General features: G+C 51.0%; 2 protein-coding genes across 2 annotated transcripts; both read right to left on the reverse strand.

Moving 5' to 3' along the window:
• Positions 1-4,867: 4,867 nt before the first annotated feature.
• GAPDH (glyceraldehyde-3-phosphate dehydrogenase) lies at positions 4,868-9,002 on the reverse strand. Its single transcript, XM_026104858.2, has 12 exons — positions 8,879-9,002; positions 8,497-8,539; positions 7,796-7,895; positions 7,376-7,482; positions 7,202-7,292; positions 6,891-7,006; positions 6,691-6,772; positions 6,317-6,468; positions 6,109-6,187; positions 5,774-5,857; positions 5,563-5,660; positions 4,868-5,170 (listed from the first exon to the last, which is right to left on the reverse strand). The coding sequence occupies exons 2-12, from the start codon at positions 8,517-8,519 to the stop codon at positions 5,101-5,103; spliced, it is 1,002 nt and encodes a 333-aa protein (XP_025960643.1). The 5' UTR covers positions 8,520-8,539; positions 8,879-9,002; the 3' UTR covers positions 4,868-5,100.
• A 2,720-nt stretch (positions 9,003-11,722) lies between these two features.
• Positions 11,723-14,236, reverse strand: LOC135327258 (C-type natriuretic peptide 2-like). Its single transcript, XM_064505449.1, has 3 exons — positions 14,076-14,236; positions 12,320-12,610; positions 11,723-12,017 (listed from the first exon to the last, which is right to left on the reverse strand). The coding sequence occupies exons 1-2, from the start codon at positions 14,109-14,111 to the stop codon at positions 12,338-12,340; spliced, it is 309 nt and encodes a 102-aa protein (XP_064361519.1). The 5' UTR covers positions 14,112-14,236; the 3' UTR covers positions 11,723-12,017; positions 12,320-12,337.
• Between the last annotated feature and the right edge of the window lie 6,016 nt (positions 14,237-20,252).

Below are 20,252 nucleotides of genomic sequence, written 5' to 3' on the forward strand. Positions count from 1 at the left end.
ATAGGAGGCCATAGCTGTAAAGAAGGCATCACACAAAGCCTCAGGCTGCTTGGGGAAGATGGAGTAAGTGATTCTGGAAAAAAAAGCAGTGTGTTGCAGCTGTGTTCTTGCAAACAGTATTTTGCAAAGCACTCCAACCTTAGTGGTGCTGAAATCCCTGGTTTGCTGATGTCAATTTTTAAATGAATTGGGGAAAGCCTCATATAAAGAAGACTGGGTGAACAGGTGAAACAAGTGACCTAAGTGATTAGCCTGACAGCAGCTTTGCACGAGTTCTCAGCCGGACACTGAAGCCTGTGATAGTATTAAATGTATTTTATTCCCATGTGACGCTGGTGAGATTTGTCTCACTTTGCATCCCATTTTGGAGTAGATGGAGCAAAGAATCTTAAACCTGATTCCAGGCTAGAGAAAAATGCTTTGAAAGTGAGGCATTTACCCTCTTGCTCCCCTCCCTTCCTCCTCCTGCCAAAAATGAGAGCGAGAAGTCTTGCCCAATGCCTACATTCACTCCATAAGGATTGTCTAAATGGCTATTTAGTCAGGCTGGGAAAAGGTAAGTCTGAGGAAATGGGGAGACTGGAGGCTATGTGTGTGCAATGAGGTTTCAGTATGTACTGTAGGTCCAGTGCCTACACCAAGAAACAACCCAGTAACCAAGAAACTGGAGATTACAAACTATTTTTTTTTTCCTGTTCCAAGAATTGGAGCAGGCCAACAAAGGTTGCCTGACAGTTTGGTAGCAAGTTGGGCAGAGAGTTACTGGAGGGCTTTGGGACTTACAGGGTCAGAGTTGTTTCCCCTGCACATATTACTTTTCATTTTTCAACCTTGATTTTCACCTGCCATTTTAATAATCTGGTCACAAGAGCCTTCTGCAGCTTTTCACAGGCTGATTCAGCATTGACTGTCCCACCTTATTTTGCGTAATTGCAAACCTTGCCACCCCACTCTCCAAACTGCTCTGAAGGTATTGAATGCAAATGATAGATTCAAGCAGGACAAATTTCCTCCTATATTGACTACTGATACTTCCCCATTGATTCATGGTTAACCAGGTGCTGACTAATGTTTTCCCTGATTCTTCATTTCAACCAAATTGCCAGATGCAGAGATCATATTTTTTCTGTAGTTTCTGGACCCCCTCAATGATCTTCTTTCAAAAACAGTCGCCAGACCTGTAATTTTCCACTCCCACTATGTCAGGGCTGATTTAAGTGATAAATTGCTTGCAACACAGTTAACTGTTCATCAGTTTCATCCCTGAGATAGCTGAGCAAATCGCCCTCAGTACTGACAGTTTGCTGCTCTTCATTTTATTGATTTGGTCTAAAGTCCTGACACTTCAGTTTGCAGTGGCACCTTAGTCGCATCGTTTCCAAAGAAAGACGCTTGTCCGGGAGCACCCCTAAGCTCCTCCAACCACAAAACATGCAGTTTACTTTTCTACCATGGCCTTAGCTTCTCTCAACACTCCCACACTTACGGCTCTTTGGACACGGGCAGCTTTCCTGTCCTAGATGCATTTGAAAAACAAGTTTTAATACTACCTTTATTTATTTGTCACATAGTTTTTTTAACAATATACCTTTTAAGGATCTTAAATTTAATTTTTAGAATTTATATGTTTTTCTGCTATTTTCATTTGACAACAATGTCTGCTCTTTGAAGGCTATCTTTTCAAATCTTATGCAGTAAAATATAACACATTACTATTGTTTCTTCTAGGAGATGCAGTCTTATACATTTAGTTGAAAATAATTCCTTCATGTGCTATGGTAAGCTGATACTTATAGAGTAAGATAATATCTGGAGGTAAGTTAGTCGTACTATAGTAAGAAATTATATTCAGCTCACAAGGGTAAGTAACAAATTACTCATTTTTGCAGTGTGTGTGAAGTAACACTGCTAAAATATGCCCAGCTTGTTTTTGATGAGATGCCCACTTTCTGTGAGTACTGATCATGCACACAGCAGTATTTGCATATGCTGACTGCAAGTGATGAGCCTGTGTTTTGTGAATGACATGTACTGCAAGGAAGAGTGCTGAACGCTGGCATTGAGGCTGTGTCTCCTGTATGAATGCCCAATATACGCATTGCCTCATAGTCTCTTCTGTCCAAGACCTCACCTCCTCTTCCTTGCACAGGGCTCATTGATCAATTTGCTCAGAGACCAATTCACCTTAGAAACGAACTGAGTATGCTTGAGCGGCCAAGAATTTGGTGGCTGTGCTTACACGTTCACCATCTCATTACATTTTGGTGTGATTTTTTTTTTTTTTTTTTTTGAGCAACCTTAATTAGTTTCTACATCTACTCGGATTGATCTTCACTACAAAATGTTTAGCTGAAGGCTGATGTTTCATGCTAATGTTTTGAGAAGGTGGTGGTCTGGGGACAATGCCGTGGCCATTTTCTTGGGGACAAACATAGCTGTGATAGTGATAGTGCAAATGCCAGTGATGAACAAACTTATTTTTCTGAACAGTCAAAGTTGCCATAAAAGGAAATTGCCCTGTAACAGCACTGCTAATTACCATACCGCACCTTCATTTGAATTTCCTCTATTTTAAAAAAAGAAAGGAAAAGGCACAATTTACCACTCCTTGAAATGGTTGGCTGCCTGTCAGAGACGTTGTCCCTTTAGCCAGGGGCTGTTTCTTTCTCTAACTTCCCTTTGCTGTTGTTCAGCAAGGAGTTAAACCGAGACAGTTGCCGGCTTACTGTAGCTGTTCTTAGAGCCAGGTTGCTCCAGCAGAGTGGCACAATCACTTTTAGCGTCTTTGCTAAGCAAGAACCCCTTTATGTCTATCCAAGCTCCTGCCTTCTCTGACTAATCCTTTCAGGGAGTTTTCTTTGGAAATATTTCTAAGAACAAACCTAGAGCTCCTCTGCTTAGGCAAAAACTCTTCCCCAGACAGAGGTGCAGCCTCAGTGGCAGAGATCCCATCTTTAGCCCCATGCCATCTACAGTCATCACTTCTTTTTTAGGCCAGATGTGTTGTTCCTGGAGAGGGTGACAGGAATAGTAACTGGAGACCTGAGCTAGCTTTTCCATCTGGCCAGTGGGGCCTTGCTGTGGTGCCATCTGCAGGCACAATGTCTGCTTGGCTGCAAAATCAGGATTTAGAGGAAAAGCTGCACAAACCAGACCCTCCAGGCAGGCTGAGGACTGTGCAACTTGCTGGGCCAATTTCTTGCTCACTATTTCCATACAAGAGCAACCCTATTTTAAATTCTAGAGTTACCAGCTTGCTCTGCCTAGCTGCCTGTAACATTTTTCCAGGAATGACAGGCAGGAACGTAAACTGGGTAAAACGGTATTTTAATGAAAACACAGTAAACCCATTCACAGCAATTTTTGTTCTGCAAGGTGGCACTCACATTCCCCCAACCCCTGACACTAGAGTCTTACTGATTTGCACTTACTGCCTCAGCAATCTGGGCTCAGGTCAGATAGGAACCATTCCCAGCAAATAACCTGAGTTCTTTGCTCTAGGTGAATTTTCAGGGAGCCTTATCTCACTCAGGAAAAAGTAAGGTTGCTTAGATGAAAAAAGTGAATCTTTGAAATGGTCCTACTTTAAAAGCAGGATATACAGTTCAAAGTAACTTTGTGTTTTACCAAGAGGCTGCTTAGAGTCCCAGCTCACACCATACCTCCTGAGGCAGGTTATTCAACCTATTTTTTTCTCCTAAGGGTACGCTCTGAGCAAAACAATATTGCCCTCTGGCCCAGCAAACAATTTTTACACAGTCGTACCATATCAGATAAGCTGCTCCTGGACACTGTATGTTGAATAATTGTAACATTCATTTTGATCCTGGGAGAGACTCCAAGTCCTTGCTCCAAATCAGGGACTGTGCCAGTTGGGGTCCAAACATCTCCTCGGGTGGGGAGAGCAGTACATTGCCTCCAATATGGCTGACAGCCCTTGGAAATGGAGCTTTTAAAACAGAGACTAGCATGATTGTGTTGGTAGTGCATTTGCCCATGCACCCTATTGTAGTTGGTCAGGGAAGGTGATGCTCCTGTCCACCCCTGCTAACTGCTTGCAGCAGGAGGCAATGCACTCACTGGTGGAAGACTGGCACTTGCTTGCAAGAGATTTGCAGCTCAGCAGCTGGACTGCAACTGCCCCCCCCTCTTCCTGGACAGGCAGGGCTGTGCTTTAACTACTGCTTGCTACCAGAGGCCTCAGACATGTCCCTAAGTAGCCATTTCTTCTAGGACCATTTGATTTATTTTAAACCAGGTAAAAGCAAATGAAAAATTCACCCCTTCAGCTTTAAGGCCATTCAAGTAAGAAGGGAGGAAAAAAAGAAGCAGTTCCTAGTTTTTGTGCCACTTTGCATTTGATTTGGCAAAGACGCTAACTGCTCAGCACTTTATTCTCCATGCACCAGTCAGACAACAAGCAAGCCTGGAGAGCCAGAAGGTACAGAGAGGAACAGAGCTGCCTTCCACTCAGCAGCCCTGCACCACACCTTACTTTGGCCCAAGGGCAGGAGTCTTACCACTTACAGCAAGCAGAAGTAACTCACTAGTCTACATACCACAGCTCCACTTGCTGCAGCCCTGCACTTACTGTCATCACATCCTGTATCCCAAGACTGCTCCATGCCTATGCATGACTAGAGTTGTCCAAACACCTCTTGCACCATTCCCCATGCCTGCACTGCCTGGGTTTTCAGTCTCAACATGCCTCAGTATAGCATTGGGCACAGAACATTACTTAGTGCATGGAATAGCTGGTCCAACTGTCACAGCAAGGGTGGTAGGGCCCATCTTATAGCAGGCACACACCATTTGCTGATATTCCCCCTACCTTTCCCTATTTTCCCATTGACAGACAGACAAAATGTTTCAGATGGTGAACATTTTATTAACATAAGGTGGTGTAGAAACAGATCAGTTTCTATCAGCCTCACCATCTCCCCCAGGCTCAGGGGCAAGTTGGAGGAGTGGGGGAGGCAGAAGGGAACAGAACTGGCCTCTCACTGCAAGCTGCAGAGCTAAATGGTGGTGAAAAGGGCAGGGTCTCTAGCAAAGGAGAATCCTGCTTCCCTAGGCAGCAGGGGGTCTTGTGTATTTGGCTCACTCCTTGGATGCCATATGGACCATCAAGTCCACAACACGGTTGCTGTATCCATACTCATTGTCATACCTGGAGGCAGAAACACAAGAGTTGAGCTGTTGGGACTAACCTGTTTCTTCCATCATCTTCCTACATAGGAATACTGCTCCTCTACCCCAGCCCAAAAAGGGAAAGCAGAAGGCTTCCCATCTCATCTACCCCCCAACACAAAAAATAGGCAGCATCCCATCCACTCTCCCATAAGGGAAGAAAAAAGCTGCAGTTGGATCATATCTGAACCAACCGCACTCCAAAGACTTTTAGGTGTGTGTATAATATATATATATAATTTGCATGCAATGTCAGCTGGTAGTGGTGGATAGACACACATATCCCCCCCCAATCTGCAACAAAACTGCCAGCTCCTACCCTCCCACCAAAAGCTCAGGTATTCCCCTCTACAGCCCCCAGGCTGTGCATACCAGGAAACCAGCTTCACGAAGTGATCATTCAGTGCAATGCCAGCACCTGCATCAAAGGTGGAGGAATGGCTGTCACCATTGAAGTCACAGGAGACAACCTGGAAGAGAGGATTGTCACTGTGTGAGGTAGAAGACAGTTAGTTTGACCCAAGAGTGCCATAAGCAAAATCCCAGCAGGAAGACATAGGCTGAGAGACTGAAAGCTGTTTACCTGGTCCTCTGTGTATGCCAGGATGCCCTTCAAGGGCCCATCAGCAGCAGCTTTCACTACCCTCTTAATGTCATCATACTTGGCCTGAGAATAGAGAAAAAGTTAACAGGGTCAGATCCCAATTCAACAAAAATGTCAGCTGTGCCAGGGAAAGGGGAGAAAAGAATGACACAGCTATAGCCCAGATATTGGGAGCAGCACAGCAGGTGCTATTCCTACCAAGACAAAAATCTTCCTAAGGAAGAGACAGATGTAGAGGCAATTCCACATAAGAGAAATTTGGAGGAAGCAGGGGAAGGTTTGGAGGTTGCTAGAGCCTTCTCCATAACACTTACTGGTTTTTCCAAACGGCAGGTCAGGTCCACAACAGAGACATTTGGGGTTGGCACACGGAAAGCCATTCCAGTAAGTTTCCTGTGAAAGATTACGAGTCAGAACAGCAATGAGCACCCCTCTGCCAGCCCTCCATTCTGCTAGGAATGGGTCAGAGCCAGCCAGATACTGTATGGCTCCTCCTGACACCAAAGAAGGGAGGACCCTTACCCATTGAGCTCAGGGATGACCTTTCCTACAGCCTTAGCAGCCCCAGTGGATGCTGGGATAATGTTCTGGGCAGCACCTCTGCCATCCCTCCACATCTTCCCAGAGGGACCATCCACTGTCTTCTGGGTGGCTGTGATGGCATGGACAGTGGTCTTGGAGAAAGAGTACAGGAATAAGAACACAGCCAATACTGTCTGAAAAAACATCCCAAACACCACTTCCCCATCCCAATGCTGGGAGGACGGCTCTCTTGCTGCGCAAGTTTACATTCCCCACAAATGCAGAGCCCATAAGCAGATACTTCTCTCTCACATGAAGAGACCTAGGGATAAGACACCCTCCAGACCTACATGAGGTCCAGGCTCCAGACCTACCATAAGACCCTCCACAATGCCAAAGTTGTCATGGATGACCTTGGCCAAGGGCGCCAGGCAGTTGGTGGTGCAAGAGGCGTTGCTGAGGAAAAGAAAGGAAGGCACACATCAACCAGAGGCAACATGTCTACACAGGAAAGGTTAGACTCCATGCAGCTGATGAAAGTTCCAGACCAGAGAGCATCCTCCTCTCTCCTTACCTGACAATTTTCAGAGACTTGTCATACTTGTCATGGTTGACACCCATCACAAACATAGGAGCATCAGCTGAGGGGGCAGAGATGATAACACGCTTAGCACCACCCTTCAGGTGAGCCTGGGAGAAGAGAAGGAGATTAGCTAACCCAGAATACCCCAACATCTTGGGAAACAAGACACTTCCTCAGACACCCTCTTCTTCCTCCCAGCCATCTCTCTTCCACATCTTGAAGAGCTCTGTACATGGTGATGTGCCCCACAGGCAGGAGCAGCAAGTATTTTCTTTTCCTGCATGCTGTTGTGGCCTACTCACGCTAGCCTTCTCTGTGGTGGTGAAGACACCAGTGGACTCCACAACATATTCAGCACCAGCTTCTCCCCACTTGATGTTGCTGGGGTCACGTCTGAGGAAGGATAAAACCATAAGAGCTGCTCTGTGAGACACCTGCTTTCACCCTTCCAAGGGATGAGAGGGAGAGATACTTACTCCTGGAAGATGGTGATGGCATTCCCATTAATCACAAGCTTCCCATTCTCAGCCTTGACAGTGCCCCGGAAATGACCATGAGTAGAGTCATATTTGAACATGTAAACCTAGTGAGGAGAGAGGATGAGGGGGAAAGAGGTCAGGCACCGTAGCTGCAATCTCCCTATCCCTTGCTCTGCCCACAGTGCAATCACAGCTCCCAGTCTTCTCCAGTGAGCTCATCCAACTGCTGCTCTGTACTTGGCTCTGGCAAATCTGCCAGGTCCATACCTCTATGCTTCATATCTCTCATTCCACCCACAGCCCCACACATCTGGCATCCATGGGGAGTTGCTAGAACAGAGCTAGGGGAGTCTGCTGCCCCACTGGGAGAGGCAAGGTGCACACAAGGCCTGGAGAAGACACCATGAGGAAACTCACCATGTAGTTCAGATCAATGAAGGGATCATTGATGGCCACCACTTGAACTTTGCCAGAGAGGATGGCAGCCCTGGTGACCAGGCGGCCAATACGGCCAAATCTGGGGAGAGATGTACAGATAAGGAGGAGTAGCACCAAGCCTGCCTAGCTGGGCATTTGCAGGGCATAAAACCTCACTGCTTTCCCTCTGGGACATTGGCTGCTCCCTGCACAGAGGGGCAGGAGGAAGCTCATCAGCTGCATCCAAAGGCCAAGGAGCTGCAGTTAAAGATTAAGAGTACCCCCTGCTTGGGGCAGCCACACAGGAAAGGTCAGGTGCTAAATTTACTGCGGGATCCAGTTACTCCTCAGCACCGTGGGAGAAGGTCGCATTCCCCAGGGCCCCTGCGACACACGATCCCCCCAGCAGTCTTTCGACAGGGAGCCGCCAGCCTGGTGGCGGGGAGCACCGGGCAGGCAGGCAGGCCAGCCGCGGGCGCTCCCCTTGCAGGGTGACTCACCCCGACTCTGCCAGGGGGAAGGGGGAAGTGACGCAGTACCGCCCCTCCCCCCCCCCCCCCCACGGCCGCTAAGCCGGGGAAACGAAGGTGCTCTGCGCCAAGGCGGCCCCGCGCGCGCCCGTGTCTGTGGGAGCGGCCCACCCGCGCGTCCTTGGGGCCACCTTGGGCCTCCCCCACGGCCGCCCGGTGCCCCACACTCACCCGTTGATTCCGACTTTCACCATCTCGCCTCTCAGGGATGTTCCTGCGGGCAGAGAACAGCGCTGAGACGCCCCACGGGGCGCGGCCGCCCTCCAGCCCCCGCCTACGGGGGCCGCGCCCGGCCTCGCGGGGCAGCCTTTCCCCGAGGGCCGGCAGAAACGGGCCATGGCGCCCGGCGGCGGTCACATCTCACCCCCCGCCGCCTCCATCTTGCCGCCTTTGTGTCCGGGGGGGGGGGAGGGGGGGGAAGACGGCGCGCCCGGCCGCCACGCGGCCCCCCCACCCCTCCCCGGCGGCAGGCCCCCACTACCCCCCACCGCCGCAGCCCTGCTCCCCCCAACCCCGTCCGCCCGCGCAGGAGAGGCGCCCCCCACCCCCTTACCTGCTGCCTCCCAGCCAGCCCTGACGAGCAGTGAGAAGGTGGTACCGCGCCGCGCCGCCGCCCTTTATAGCGGTGCGGGGGGTAAATGGCGGGACCCGCCCCGTCGGGCCGGCGCCGAATGGGAGCGCGGGGGCCGGGCCGGGCTACGTGCGCCCGGGGGCTGCGGCGCGGCGCGGCGCCCCCCCGGCCGCGGGCAAAGGTTCCCCCCTGGGTGCCCCCCCCCGCCCCCCTCGGGGCCCGGGGCTGCGGTGGAGGGGTGCAGCGCTTCCCGTGGGGGGCGCAGGGGAGAGGCTGCAGAGGGGAGGGTGCCTGGTTCTGTCATGCTCTGGCCCTTGCTGCGCCGAGGGGCCCCTGCGCTGTGCAGCATGGGGGGAGGGAGGCCAGGGGATGCCTGGCCCCAGAGCAAAGCGGGGCTGTAGGGGTGCGTGGGTGCACCCGACACCATGCACCCATGCTCAGGGCCCCCACACCCCCTTGGGAGGGTGCACGCAGCTCCTCTCGTGGCTGCCTGCCTGTGGTAGTGAGCTGCCCCCAGCCAGGCCCTGCCTGGGGGCGAAGGGAGGCAGCGTGGCTGCAGCCCCTCATTTGGGGAGGTTAGAAAGGAGCCTGGTGTCAGGCTCTGCCTCTTGCTAGTGAGAGGCTGCTTCCCCCTGGGCACGTGGCTGCGGGTGCCCAGGCCTTGCTCAGCCACCAGGGGAAATGGCGCTCGCTGCTTTCCCTGGCAGCATGGCAACAAGGGGGGAGGCTGCAGCCTGCACCACTCCCCGCACCCACCTCACGCCCCCGTGTCCCCAGACCTGGCGGGGGTGGGAAGGGCCGCGCTGTTGCCGGGGCCATCCCGAGGGCACAGCAGATTCCCCGCCCAGCCTTGCTCTCCATCCACCTCGCTGGGGGAAGCGGGCCCTGCTGCCCTCAGCCTGCTCTTGGGGGGCTGCTGTTTTGCCCCCGCTCTGCCAGGGCCCCCCGGCCTTGCCTGGCCCCTAGCTGCCCCCAACTGTGCTAGCCTGGCGTGCTCTGAATGCACTGGCCCACCCAGCCTCCCGCCGGCCGCCGGCCGCGGCCCTGATAGGCTGCACCGAGCGGCGTGAGCACCATGTTAATAAGGAACTGAGGAGGCCGCTACCCGTGAGACGTGACTGCGGAAATCCTGCGTACCGCCCCGCGCTGCCGGCTCACATCCATGCTGCCAGGGCGCGTTCATTGGCTGGGGACAGGCCAGGGCCTGGGCTGGGCCCGGGGCCTGGGCGAGGAGGGAGTGCTCCTCGCGTGATGGCCGTCATTGCCCTGCGTGCCAGCCGGCTCCCCCAAGCCGGCTGCTCCCGGGCAAGGCCGGGATCCTGCCGGTTCTGCGTTGAGACCTAGAGCATGTCCAAAAGCAGCTGTTCCCTGTGGAGGGAGCTCTGAGCACAGAGAGCATGCGCCCAGCCTAGGCATCCAGGGAGAGGAGTGTGTGGGAATACGGCAGATGTGGAGCTGGGCCTGGATAGTGCAATGCAGAGGACTGAAACCTGCCCCCCTTGTAGCTTGGTCGGGCAGGGCTTTAGGGTCAGCAGAGCGAGATCCCCAAGGATGGGAAGGATGGAGTGGGCTAGGGGAGCAAAGCAGATACTGGGGGGCCTGGAGAGGGTCACCCAGCTCAGACGTAATCCAACGCTCCTTATCCTGCTGCTATTCCCGGTGCTGCCAAGGGGCAGGCAGCTAAGTTTAGCCCCAGCCGAGGTTACGACCTTTTCTTAAAGGCCATGGGGGATGGCTTATATGCTTCAGCAATGGAGCTGGAGGTTGCAAGGAGATCGAAGGATCCTGTGCCTCATTCAAGGCATCCCGAATGTAACCTGGGAGGGGCCAGAAGAGGGGTCAGGGGAGCCTTTGGGGGCTGCGTTAAACTTTTGCACAAATAGGAGGCCCACTGTTTGCTCAGCAAACAGAGACGTCGCTGAGTACTCTGTGCAGGGGGACAGAGTGCAGGTGGGATGAGCCAACACAGCAGCTCCCAGCCCTTCTGCCCCTGAGCCTGGCCCACAACCAGGATTTCGGGGCACCCCCGCAGCTGCTGGAGGCCTGTGCTAGAAGGGAGAAGTGTACCCGGTGGCCCCAGCCGCAGAGTCTATGGGGGCAGTTGAGGACTGAGCTTGGCTCCAGGCAGTGGGGGAGGATGGATGTGGTGTGGGTAGATTGGCTTGGGAAAGCAGGCGGCTGCCTTTCCAGCCATCTCCTAGTTGCTGAATTAGGCAGAATCTGTGCACGTGGGCTAGATGAGGGGTGCGAAAGGGCCTGGCTGTAACTGCAAGGTTTCGGTAAGGCTCTTGGCTTTGTCTTTGCAGCCCTTTTGGGGAAGGAAAGACAGAAGAGGTGTCTCCGGCTTAGGGCTCACTGAGGTTAGCCGGGGTGATGGGAGCCGCTTGGCTGTGATATAACTGCTAGGCCTCGCAGGGACAGCCGTGGAGTCATGCAACGGGCTGCCAGAGTGGCACAGGCAGCTCCTCTGGAGGCGCAGGACTGCAAAATGGCTTCCTGGGCCTGCAGTTAGCCAGCCCCCAGCAAATGGCAGTGTGCACCCAAAATGGCCCCGCGGCACATGAGGGCGGCACTGCTGCTGCTGCCAGCCCAGGGGGCCACGCCGGGCCTCAGGCTCTGCCGCCATCTTCTGGCAGCCGGCTGGTGGCAGGTGCTGGGGCGGCGGGGAAAGGCACGGTCTTGGCAAAGGCGAGACCTGACAACAGCTGACGCTGCTTGCGGAGGTGGTGCTGCTGTGAGGTTTGGGCAAATGCTGCCGAGTCTGGATGAGACAAACGAACAGTACAGCTCTTTTTAATTAGCAAGTCAGTTCTTAAGCACAAATGGTAGGAGAGAGAACAGCCAAGGCCTGTGAACCCCTGCCAGCTGGGCAGCGGGACCTGTTGGCCGAGCAGAGAGGGGGGTGGCGTGCGCCTGGTAGGGGTCCTGGGGCCACGGGGCGCTAGCAGAGCTGGGCAACCCCTGTGCTCGGCCCGCTTTGCACCACTTCATAACTTCGCTGCCGCAGTGGTCCTTCAGCTGGCAGCCTAGGGCAAGGGTTTCAGGGCTTCAGTGGCAAGTATGCCAGGCTTATTCCTGTTTTGTCTGCAGCAGGTTCTCCAGATGCCTCAGTCTCCTGTGCCTGTGAAGAAGCAATGCCTGTGAGCCTCGTGGTGGTGTGCAGCCCACCTACTCCCTGTGTGCCACTCAGACCCCAAGGGCTGGTAGCACAGAGGTCACTACTCTTGTGTCCCATGGAAAGAGCAGCCCAGCTCTCTGACTTTGGCCCACCAGCAGTCAGCTGGTATCACGCTGTGCCCCATCAGCCCCTGGGTTCAGCTTGCTTCCCTGTTGCCCAGGTCCCCTTGTTCCTGGTTCTCCCCATGGTTTATGCTCTGGAGTGCCCCCTTACTTCTCTGTTGCCCTCACTGCTGTCTCTCTCACCTCAGAGTTTCTACAAGGCTAGCACCCCAAACCACTGAAGGTCCCAATTCGGTCCATTTTCAGTCCAAAGCAGCCCCTGGGCATGGCCTTCCAGGCCCAATCTCCAGCCAGCGCCCACTTGCGATTGGCCAGAGTCTTGCGCCAGAGTGAGAGCCGGGTGGTTCTGGCCCCAGACGGGAGGAAAGGGAGTGTGGAGGAGAGCAACGGAGGTCCAAAGCTGGACCCTTCCTTCATGTCCTCTTCGGCCAGCATGGATTCAGTGTCCAGGGGCAGCAACTGGGAAAGGAGCATCTGGAAAGGTGGGATAAACAGAGAGGAGACAAGGGTGAGAATGGTATTGCCTGTGCTTCTGGGTCTCATTTCTCTGTCCTGGTGATAACCTTGTGTACCCAAAACCTGCTGTCCCACTGCCCCAAATCTTTCCTAGGACGCAGGCAGGACTTAAATGGTGTCTGTGCACAAGGCGTTGTGTTTGTGACATTGTATTCAGACATGGGGATCAGCAAGGGAAGGGCTGGACCAGCCTCTCCTACGATCTGCAAGGGTTTCTCTGTCCGTAGCAGGAGGTTGCTGTAGGCCTGTGTGTGTGCATCGCTTGCCCTGCTGTTGTCAGACAGGTCCTCCTGTACTTGGAAAGTAGTTTGAGTCTTCAGTCCTTGGTCTTGCTGATGCTGAGCTGCTGTTTATTCTTCCATATGCTCAGACTGTTTTCTGGCACTGTTTTTTTTCCCAGAGGGCAGGGGTGTATGGGGGGGAGAACAGACCTACACGAAATACCTAGTACTAAAGAGGGGCAGGAATGGCAGCGTCACAGGAGCAGGTGTGAAGAAGGGGGCTCCTCATCTACTGGGGAGTCTGTAGCCTGTCTGGGCAGGTGGGGATGTGCTGATTATACCCCTCAGTCCCTGCAATGCTCTGGCTGCAGGGAGGCAAGGGTCAGGAGGTGCATTGGGCCCAGGGGGGGTTAATGACCCAACGTCCGGCATTACTGCCCGGGGAAGCAGTCTGCAGTAACTATTCCTTAACGGTTCCCCCACATGGTTACTGACTTAAGGCTGAAGAGCCTTTGTGCAGCTCAGCTCCATCCTTTTCAGTAGTGAGTTAACTGAAGCAGACGAAGGCATCTTCAGCAAGGAATAAAAGCCTCTGCACGGTGAGTCAGAACAGAATCATTCTTGTTCTTTTTTTAGTTCACATCCTAACTAATTTACTGTAGCTTTCCTTTTTGGACCACGTGGTCAGGGCAATGTTAGTGCAAGGTGTTGTGGCTCAGGGCAGAATTTGGGTAAGAGGGAGCTGGGAAGACTTCAAAACCATAAGCAGTGTTTCTGTAGTGGGTGAGGGTAAAAGATTTACCAAAGTGAAAAAGCCCTTAGCTGGCATCCTGATACATACATATGCAGGGGGGCTCTTGGGCCTTAAAGAGGGGCTGCAGTGGAACAGTACTGAGCTTAGGAGAGGATATCCCAAACTAATAGGATGCACCTTTCCTCTGAAATGTGTCAGAACCAGGTCAATGAACATGGTGGATAGCCACCAATTACGGTACTTGTTGAAATTGATTGCATTTTATCCTGAAATCCCTCCGCATACCTGCTTGTCATTTAATGCAAGGGATGCTGATCACTGCTGACATAGGGCTGTTAGTACCAGTCTTGTTATAGTTAAAAGCCTATGCAGGCAACATGGGGAGCCCTGCAGTCAGCCTACTCCCCCATACCAAAGAGCACCGAAAAGCTTTTATCTGTCTCCTTACCTTGAAATGCTCGTGCTCCTCCAGGGGCTGAGTCATAAAGATACAGTCATCCTAGAGCTGAGGCTGATGGGCTGAAGGGAAGGGAGCAGTAAGAACAGACAACAGCCTCTGGCTGCTGGAATTTGGGATCACTGCTCATTCCAAGTTCAAACACGACCTCCCCAAATTGCTCCTGACACTCCTGAAACCTCCCTCAGCTCTGTCCCATCCCTCCTACCTGTAGCCTCTGTCCTGGTAAGGACACAGATTGAACGCTGGCAGAGAGCAGAACTGGGAGGAGGAAAAGCGAGCAAGGCCACGACTGGAGCCCCAGCATCTTCTCCTTGTCCCAGGGCTTGTGGGAGGTGAGGCAGGATCTACAGCATCTATGTCAGATGCAATCCCTATCCTCTCTGTGCCTTTATAGCTGTAGTTCTGGCAGGCGCCTGGCCCCCAGCTCCTATTGAACTACCCCCTGGAGCTCCTTAACCTTTCAGCCCTTTTGTCCATGGTGATATATTTCAGGGTGAGCTCAGCAAAACCCCTTCCTCTAAAGAAAAAGGACACAAAGGTATTTACTGAGTGTCTGGGAAGACAAATGTAAGTTGAGCTGCTGCTGGCCAGGATCTGGAGGTGTCTGGCAGGGTCAGGAACTCAAGGGTGAGACCTTGAGCCACATCCTGAAGAGAGGTATTGAAGGCTGCAGTATGTAAGTGATATTAAACATGCTCCTCTTAGGCAGGGTGCTGTTAACATTATTTCTCTAATCAGAGTAAGCATGAACTACAGCTCAGCTAGTGATAGTCACCCTGCTGACTGCACAGAGCTGTCACAGATTCAGCTATGTGGCAATACAGTTTCTTGTTCTACTTTTTAACATTTATATTTTGGTGAGCGGGTTGGCCTGGGAATGAAAAGCTCTTGCTGCAATGGGTGTGAATTCCAGCACTAACTGTGTGGAGTTTGTGGTAGTGGGTCCAGTGCTAGTGGGCAGATAACTTGCACCATGGTTATCCTGAGTCATTACTCAACATAAACCATCTGGAGGGCCTGGGCTAAGTTTCCAGAGGAACCAGCACGGAATAGAGCTCATCAAGGCTGAACTTGCATTTTCTCAAGCGCAGGCACACAATGGAAGTAGGACAGCAAGCAGCAGATTCCTACCTCCTAAATCTTCTGGCGATTAGCTCTCCCCCTTTGTTTATCTCACCCATTTTACAGTAGTTTCTCACCAGTTGAACAAGGCAATGAGGTCACTGTTTGGAGACCAGAATGGGTGTGAAGACAGAAACTAATCAGGAAAGTTTGTCAGGGGAGAGAAAGAGGGAACTATACCCCAGAACAGGAATAGTAGTGGATGTGCTGGGTGACTTTAATAATACTTTAAACCTCCCTTTCATCACAGAACGTAATTTGAGCAAAAATTGATAGGAAATATTCTGCTGTCTACTTTTTGCTTATTTTGTTAAGGAAAGAAGAAAATTAGAAAGTAAGTTTTTTACAGGGATAACAAGTAGTGACAGCTCAGATATTTGCCCTGTCTCACTTTTCATCCCTCCCTCCCTTCCTTCCAAGCATTCTCCATTCGTAGATGAAGGTTTGTGTGTCCTTCTCTGACCCAGGAGCCAGAGAGTTAGTTTCATGCACCACTTTGCGTCATTTCTTCTCCCTGAAAAGTGAGTGCTGGCCTGCAGCCTGGAGCACTGAAGCTGGAGTGCAGGTAGGAGATATTTTGCACAGGTAGTGGCAGGAGCACCCCAAGCATGCTGGCTCTGCCTGATTCCTGTGACCTCTAGCAGGTGCTTGTTCCAAAGCAACGCTCTGGTGGTCCTGCCCGGCAGTCCTCTATGCCCCCTCAGCTGGAGCAGCTATCCAGTGCATGCCAGCAAATGGAGAGGCTACCTAGGCGCCTTGCTAATGGGTACCACTAAGACGTTTCACAGGGGACAAGATGACTCTGGTGCCAGTGCTTGAAAACCACAGAGGGAAGCTGACTGCTGGATAGTCACAAGATGTGCTGTCTGCATGGGCATTCACATGGAGAGTATGTGTGACCTGCTGGCACTTGAGGTTGGAAACACTTTAGCCTAAGTGACTTGTGTATGATGCACACACACACACACACACACAGAGCCAGCCCCACCCTGTGCTGGGAGAGGGTGCAAAAGTTTCAGAGGGGTGGGAAAGAGAGGAAGGAGGATGGGATGTGGACATGTGTTTATCCCACATGAAAAATGTCTCTGAGGATGTTGTTCTGTACTTCCTATTCACATTTTACTATCTTGAAGCAGCTGAGTGAGTTTGCTATAGTGTTCCTGCTCCTGACAAGTCAGCTGCAGGCAGATGAATTTCATGTTGAATTCACCAGTTCCAGCAGTCATCTCTGCCCTGAGCAAAAGGTAAGAAAAAAGTGACAACACTTTGTTTTTGGTACAAAATGTGGTGGTGGTTTGGTCTGGCACCCCTTGAATGTGGTAGCCCCCAATACTGCAGGAAGAATGACAGAAATGTGTTTGCAATTGCTCTGAACTCCAGTGCACTTGCACACAAACTGAACTGCAGGGATGGATAGACCTTGAGCTCTCAAGGGATGGGTCCTCTCCTTGGATCCAGCAAAATCTGAGCCTGGCACCAGGGAAGGAGTCACTATATCAAGCAAGAAAATTTGAGGACTATAGAACATTTGCAACAAAGCCTGATGAACTGCAGGTGTACCCCTGACTCAGGTGTCACAAAGTTGCAGCTGGTCTGTATCCCAGCACAGTGAGGCAGGAGCTTGCTGGGACTGTAGTACAACTGAATAGTTGCTCTGTCATGTTCTGGCAGTGACTGTGAAGTGAAAAGGCTTTGGCAGACACTCAGTCCATGACTGACCCAGTTTTCTCAGTCTCAAATGGATTATTGTCTGTCCTTCCACTCTGGTTCTAGCAAGTTTCCCTTTTAAAAACCCTTCCCCCTCTGATGGTGGGGCACTGATTCTGTAGCTCAAAAGACCAACAGAAAAGTGGTCTCCTGCTGAGTTAGTCTTTCATAAGCAGAGTTGCTTAAAAGGACAGGAGCAGGGCAACTAGACCGTGGGAGGACTACAACCTGGGTGAAGTACCCTGGGAACACCCCTTGGTCCTTGGCAATGCAAAGGGCTGATGGTTGCTGCAGGCTTCAGTAGTAAAGATTATATTCATGTCATTCCCCTCGTACCATGGTTAGGAGTCAAGGCTGTGGCTTGGAGTCTCTTAGAGCATGGTGGAGTCCGCTGATCTTGGCCCCTAGTAATGTCACTCCCTCAGAAGAGAGACCTTTGACAGTGCAGGCTGGCCCCTTCAGTTGTTCTGGTGCAACTTGTGGTCACCACAGAAAGAGCTGTTTGCAGGAGACCAAAGGGCAGCAACTAGCTGCTCAAGGCAGTAGTCTCTGTGTCACTGTTCCAACACATCTTGGTTTTCCCATTTTCTTTCTTCAGGACTTTCTTTGTCCATGATACAGAAGGTCCCTAATTCCTTCAGTGCCAGGGGATTTCAGTGAGGTGAAGGGATACTCCACCTGAATGACCTGCAGAAGAGGATCAACAGGAGCTCCTCCTCACTGAACTAGCACTTGCACTTGAACAGGCAAGTGTTGTGTCCAACAAATTGCAAATGCCAGATCGCAAGGCAGTGAGCGAGCCAGCATGTCAATCCAATCACTGACTGCCAAACCCTCACCCCATACTGGGGACAGCTGTGTGGCTCTCCTAAAGGAAGTCTAGCCACTGTGGTAGAAAAGCAATAAAGGCATGGCCTGAAGGTAAGCCAGTGCTTAGACAGTTTTATAGCCACCTTGCTACGTCCATCCACACCATTCATAGTCCCTTCGCCGTGTTATTGTCATTGTGTTATCTCATATATATGAAAGATTTAATTCACAGGCTTGTAATGCCTTGAGCCTGGGTATAAATCCATACATGCTGTCCTTTTTTCTTTCATTCCCAATTGTGAGTGACATACCCTTGGCTGGAGGGGTGGGGGATCATGTACAGTATGCATGACTGTCAGTATTGTATTTCTTGTTAATGCAATAGCTGCTGCCTCTGTGTCTTCTGGCCTTCACTGAATCTTTATCAGGGAGGATGGGAAGGAGGACGTCAGTGCTATAGCTTTTTGATCCTTGTATTTCATGCAATTGCCTTGTTCTTATAGGAGTGTTCTACATTTGTGGGAGGGTTTACTGCAATCTGGCTAGATTACACAGTAGCAGCTGCAGGGGGAGGTGGATCTTGCCAGTGAGTCATGGGGCTGGGGCGTGAGGGAGAATGCTTGGTTCACATGTCCCATCCCAGTAAATATCCCTGTCACCCCATGGTTCTGTCATCTGGTTTGGAGAGCTGCTTTTACCCACCTCTTGTTCTTCCAGACTCACCCTGTGAGAAGGTGGAAGTTGAAGAAATCATTGCAAATTTTCAGCTGCTGCTTCCTTCTGTTCTGTTCTTGCACTTCATGTAACACATTGAATGTTTGTCTCCCTTGCTGCCCAGAGTAGGCACCTTCAGGTGGCACAGAGGAAAGCTGAACTGTACTGTCATCCACTCCTGGCTGTACATACTGTTTTCAGTGCCTCACTTTTCTTACTTTTTGTCCTTAAAGGCAGCAGTCCTTGCTGTAACTGTCCAAATCCCTCTTCCTTTTTTTTTTTTTTTCATGTTCATTCTGAGACAGGGACTTTCTTCTGGGACCAGGATGTCTGTAGTTTCTCAAGTGCAAGGGGAGTTTACAAGGGTGGAGGAGGGGATTGTAGCTCTGCACCTTTTGCCATTGCAGACCGAGCCACTGGGTGAATGGCTATTCAAGATTACTAGTGCTGCAGTAGCTATAAGAGACCCAGAGGTGTATTGGCACCCTAGCCAGCAGGCTAGGCCAGTGCTAATCTTTATGATGTAACAAGCAAGCACAGGCTTAAGGGGTAAAGGGCTGGCTTTAACGGACCTGTTTCTACAAGCTGCTAATATGTTTATGTCCATTCAGGTATTGGCATAAAAACTATATCCCCAGCCCAATGCAATTTTTGACTCTCCTTTTATGTAGGAATCAAAATAAGCAATAGAAGTCCAAGTTTGTCAGTGCTTCTGCAGGGGAGCCAGATAGGAGCTGAGCAGCAGGCTCTACTGGCTGCTGAACCAAGAATGACCACAACGATTGCAGGAACAGGGCAGAATTTCAGAGACAGAGAATGGGGAAGATCTGCAGGAACCTGCTGAGAGAAGAGGATGCTTCTGATTCCTGCCAAACTGGTCACCTGCTACCAAGGGAAAGGATCTTGCTGTCTGAGGTAAATGTCTGCTTGGGACACTGACATGTAAGAGGAGATAATTCTGTACTAATAGGTCTGGGACAAATGCTAGTGTGCCTGTGAGAGAAGGTAAAAGCATAAACAAAGCATGGCTAAGAGATGCTCCAGTCAAATCTAGAGCCCTTCATGACAGTACAAGGAGTGGCTTGAGCAGTGGTGCAGTATTCCTGGAAGAAAAAAGCTGAAGTGCTCATCTTATTTGAAACATAACTGAATTCAGAGCAGACTCATTCCAAAAGTGCAGTGAAGCAACCAATATTGTTAGTATAGCTGGTAACTTTGAGCTGAACAAGTCAGAGTTTGGCAAAGATAATTCTGAAGCCCTTTCTAATTTGTATTGTTTCTTCCACTCACTTTGCATGTTTTCTAGTTATAGTCTAGGTCAGTCTTTCTTTTTGCATCCCTCACTCTTCTTGTAGAGATCTCAAAGAAAAAGATTCAGGTAATTTTCCCTCAAAGCTCTGCAGGGCAAAAGCCTCAACAAGGATCAAATACATTTTTGTATTTGTCCTATGTTACAGAAGCTGAATGGTGTGCTTGCGTACAAAACTGGGAGTAGTTGAATCAAGTGAGCATTTTGTACTCAGTTTAGTTTGTTTGTTTTTTAAGAACAGCCAAACAAACAATCAATCCCCCCCTCCCCCCCCCCCCCCCCCCCCCCGCCAAACACCCCAACAATTTTCCTCTAAGGAAACTTTTGTATCAGAGCAGTTTTCTTGCACCTGCAAAGCCCTTCCAGGGTAAAAGCAGTGAAAGTGACAGCCACCTCAGTTACTGCTTTTCTTTGTAAAGATATCAAAAGAGAGCTTTGGAATACTTTTAGCCTGGTGTAAAACTTCCATTTTGTCCTAATGTAAAGTGCTGCAAGATAAGGCG

Source organism: Dromaius novaehollandiae, chromosome 1, assembly GCF_036370855.1.
Source record: "Dromaius novaehollandiae isolate bDroNov1 chromosome 1, bDroNov1.hap1, whole genome shotgun sequence".
NCBI lineage: Eukaryota > Metazoa > Chordata > Aves > Casuariiformes > Dromaiidae > Dromaius > Dromaius novaehollandiae.